The sequence below is a fragment of the Adiantum capillus-veneris genome, chromosome 11, assembly GCF_014529385.1.
Source record: "Adiantum capillus-veneris isolate H3 chromosome 11, ASM1452938v2, whole genome shotgun sequence".
NCBI lineage: Eukaryota > Viridiplantae > Streptophyta > Polypodiopsida > Polypodiales > Pteridaceae > Adiantum > Adiantum capillus-veneris.
This window is the reverse complement of record NC_140941.1, coordinates 80,617,786-80,621,906: the sequence shown is the minus strand read 5'-3', so window position 1 is coordinate 80,621,906 and position 4,121 is coordinate 80,617,786. Positions and strand designations below refer to the sequence as shown.

The 4,121-nt window shown below is 45.5% G+C and overlaps 1 protein-coding gene across 1 annotated transcript; it reads right to left on the bottom strand.

Annotated features, from left to right (window-relative positions):
- Positions 1–510: 510 nt before the first annotated feature.
- LOC147447529 (uncharacterized) lies at positions 511–4,121 on the bottom strand. Its single transcript, XM_086524352.1, has 2 exons — positions 1,063–4,121; positions 511–967 (listed from the first exon to the last, which is right to left on the bottom strand). The coding sequence occupies exons 1-2, from the start codon at positions 1,714–1,716 to the stop codon at positions 536–538; spliced, it is 1,086 nt and encodes a 361-aa protein (XP_086380478.1). The 5' UTR covers positions 1,717–4,121; the 3' UTR covers positions 511–535.

The window sequence follows — 4,121 nt, the reverse complement described above, 5'->3', positions numbered from 1 at the left end:
ATACTTCTGGCAATCATCCCACCTTAGTCCATGTCAGTCCTATACTCCCAAAAGGGCTAGATATTGCCACATAGTTTACTCTTGTGGTTTGTTAATACAACTTTAGGTATCTGGGGCAAGATGGACTTAAGGGTACGTGGGTATCCATGTCTTTCTGTTTTGCAACTGTGTATTAATGTCTTCTCACTCTGTTTTGTACCTGGGTATGCTCATAGATGTGTCCAAATTCATCTGCCACAAGGGCGTGCATTTGCACACTTCATCTGTTGATGGAAGGCCCCAATGCACGCCCTTGTGACAGCATATTTTAGGGACTTCCAAGCCCTTTACTTGGCACATCCATAACTTTGGAAGCCTAGATATAACAATGTATGCATTTTATAAATTTTAATGCCTGCCAAACCCTTTAGTAGTCATAGAAGAAATTATGGTGCTTCTCATACACAATGGAAGCCCAACATATAAGAAATTCAAAACCTTGCAAGAAAGAGAGTCATAGACAGCAAAAAGTAGTTTCATTAAAGAAATCAATGCTTTACATGATATCCGGCTTTTGCTTTAGGATCTTTCTAATTACAATTTTCTTGCGCTTGGCCTTTTGGGGTGGCTCCCTGTTAAGTAAAGTGGTTGTGATTTCTTGGGTGTCATTAACCCCTATAGCTTGGTTCATTCCGACATGGGCAATAAGGTGCCCGCGAAAGTTTACACCGAAAGTGGATATTGAAAAAGCTTTCTTTACAAGCACTACAAGGTTGGCCATTTGGGCAAGTGTTGTTAAACACAACGCCTTGGAGAGTGAACGGAGAGCAAAAATGTTGTAGCGACCATTCGAAGAGTAGTCGGCATGGACAAACACCACGACACCAGTGGGAAGTGTGCTGAGGTAGTGAGCAAGTGCCGCTTGAGGTCCGAATGGCGTCCTCCTCCCCTCTGACCGTTGCGCCCAGGTGTCAACCTCCAGAACATCCTGCAAAACATAGGTTTTCTGAGATAGGGCATAGAATTATGATATAACATTAACAAAATCATTTGTAACAATAAAATGTAAGTGAGAATCTATACCTCTTGTCTACGATCCTCCTCATCGGCATCCGGGTGCAAGTAAAGATCCACGCTTGCCTTCCCCTTTGGATCAAGCAAAACAGGTGTTGCAGCAGGTGGTGGTAAATCCACTCTTGCGTGTTTAGCCAAACACATGGCTTGAAAGGCCACAAACTCCTCCTCAGAGACCTTAGCCTGCTCGGCGGCTGCCACCTCGGCTTGTGCGATTGCCACTGTGTCCGCCAAAGTATTCCCCATGGGCAGTAGGAGATCATCATCATGGGAGGTGGTGGTATCAACCTCAAACTTGCCATGAGCATCGAGGATGGCGAAACACTCATCCATGCGAAGCTCAAAGGATTTCTCCAGATCATGCATAAACACAAACTCCTCCCCACCCACCACAATGGAGGAGAAGCGGGTAATCTCTACCTCAGGGATGGCATCCCGAGTGGTGGTTCCTTCTGGCGGTCCCAAGGATGAACCGACTAGTGGACAGGCCTCCAAGAGGCCTTGAATCCCTACAGGGTAGGTCAAGGCAAGCGTCCTCTCCTCTGCGGATGAGTCAATGGCCGCGGGCTTGGGGTCCTTCACACCAGCCAATACCCCGCCGATCTGCAAGTGTGGTAGCACTACGTCAGAGCCTGCTGGGCACTTGTGAAGGAAGAAGATCATTATGGCCTAAACAGAGAAAAAAGTGTTTCCGATCCTTCCCTTACGCATTGCTCGCACATCATCAGCTTCAAGGCGCACATATTATCGGACGGGTTGTGCTATGGTGGCAAAGCGTGCAAGCCGCTGATGAAATGGCATGTCCCCTTGGTAGATGTGGTGGAGAAGGCCTTCATGGACCCATTGCCTTGGCCGGTTTGGTAACTCAACAATGAATCTCCCCATGCACGTGGAAATGCATGAAGTAATGTGCTCAAGAGATTGAGAGTGGAGGGTCAAAGTGGTTTCCAAATCGGGTTGGGTTGTGAAAAATGCTTGAAGCTCAGGGCGATTTGCATGCCCAACCTCAGTAAGGAATGCATCTAAAGCACTAGTAGCAGCCATGTCTTCTCATTGCGTGATTGGGTATGCTAGGTCTCTCTGCAATGCTGGGATGAAAATGGTGAAATGAGGAGGTGGTCCTCCTTATATAGACATATTTCATCTCGAAAAAAATAAAAAATATGCATTTAAAAAATAAATTTACACCACCTTAAAACTCAAGTACAAAATCAAGTAGAACACCTTAAAACTTTTCAAAATCTTTAATAAAATATCCAATATATAAACGATTAAAGTTACAAGCCAATTCACTTAGACAAGATGATTTCGTCTGTAGCCCAATCTTTGTAAACAAGCATAGTGGCCTCCATCCGCCTTCCAATCTATACAACCAAAAAATGGGCAATCAAAATACAAAAACCCACAAAAAATAAGAAAAGGTAGCTAAGCAAGCACAAAGCAGACCTTGCGTTGTTCCAGTTTGAAACTTGCATTACCGACATCCTCGAATTCCATTATGACAAAGTGTTCCCGAAGATTGGCAAGAGTCCAATGTGGATTCACTACAACCACCTCCACCTCGTTATTGGGCATGCGGACACGAATTTCAAGGGATTGAACCTCTTCGGTTGTCAGCTGCAAGGATATCCATTTGCCACGTTTGTGCATCCACCTCTCGTAGTTAAACCGTGCATACAAGGTGCACCTTGCTTTTAAATACCGAAGGCAAAGCTGTGTGGGGGACACATTGCACTTATAGCGGTCACCATCATGCAAACCGTCAACATAGCCCCAATTGACACCTAGAATGGTGTCCATTGCATCTATGTCAACTTCTTTGCAAACAACATTGTTGGTGTTTCTACAATCGGCAGAGAGCGGAATGCATGCACAAACAAATGAATGGGACAATGCCAACTGAGACCCACCGATCTGGTTGCCTTACCAAACTTTAGGGACCCTTGGAAATCTTGCAGCACCTTGCGCTTGAAAGAAAGCAAAGCCCAATGGTCTGGAGTTGGCCATTCTGCACTCTGGAATGAGGGTGTTTCCACGGATTCTAACTTACCATAGCTTTGGCTTGACTTCGGCACCACGTACTTGTGGGAGTACATGAATATTCGCTGCTCGGTAAGTTTTTTCGATGAAACATTAGGAAACATAAGCTCCCCAATGTGAGCATGCAAAACCATGAACGTGCCTGGGAGGCACTCAAGCGGCTACTCCTCAACTAAGCTGGATGGAAAAACATCTTTACAAATGCCCTTAGTTAAACATAATGATCATATAAACGTAAACATGACATATGCATGGGATAGCTAAACCATGAAAACTTACAATGAGGTGCAAATTGAGTTGAAGCTCTCTTGAGGTGGATCTCAGCTGCATTGTAGACATGTTGCACGATGGCCACCATTCCGGACTTTGTTTCTTTGAATGCCAATAGCCGGCCCTTCCAATGACGTTCCAATACGCCTCGACACCATACGCGATGAGGTCTAGCACGTGACGGTTGCATGTAGACCCATGCACCCTTCTTGAATACTTGTGGGATCCATACCCCCTCTAAGTATTTTGTGTTGTGCAACACAATCTCCTCTATCTCTGGTTTGGGCCGTCTATGCGTGGACATGCTTGGGAAGTTGGGCTTAGGAAGGGATTTGAAAGAGTTGAGTACTGTGTGGAGAGAATAAGGAGCTGAGGGGAGGGTGAGGTGAGCTGCCTATGGTGGCTATGGTGGCTTTGACAGTGGAGATAGAGAAAGAGGGGAGGAGTGAGAGGTAGAGAGGATAGTGGAGCTGTGGGCTATGGAGTGTGGGACTGTAGAGGGTTGATGGAGGTGTGAGAGAAGGGGGAGCTATGGAGAGAGAGGAAGAGAGTGGTGGAAAGCTTTTGGCTATGGCTGCCTTGACTGTAGAGAGAGAATGGGAGAGGGGAGAGTGTGGGAGAGAAAAGTAATGAGGGAGAGAGAGAAAAATGGATTTTAGGGGAAAATTTTGACTTTTTAAAGTTAGTTTATGTTTTGGGGCAGTTTTGGAGGCAAATGGGTCAACTTTGGAACTTATAAAAAAAATTCAATTTTTAGG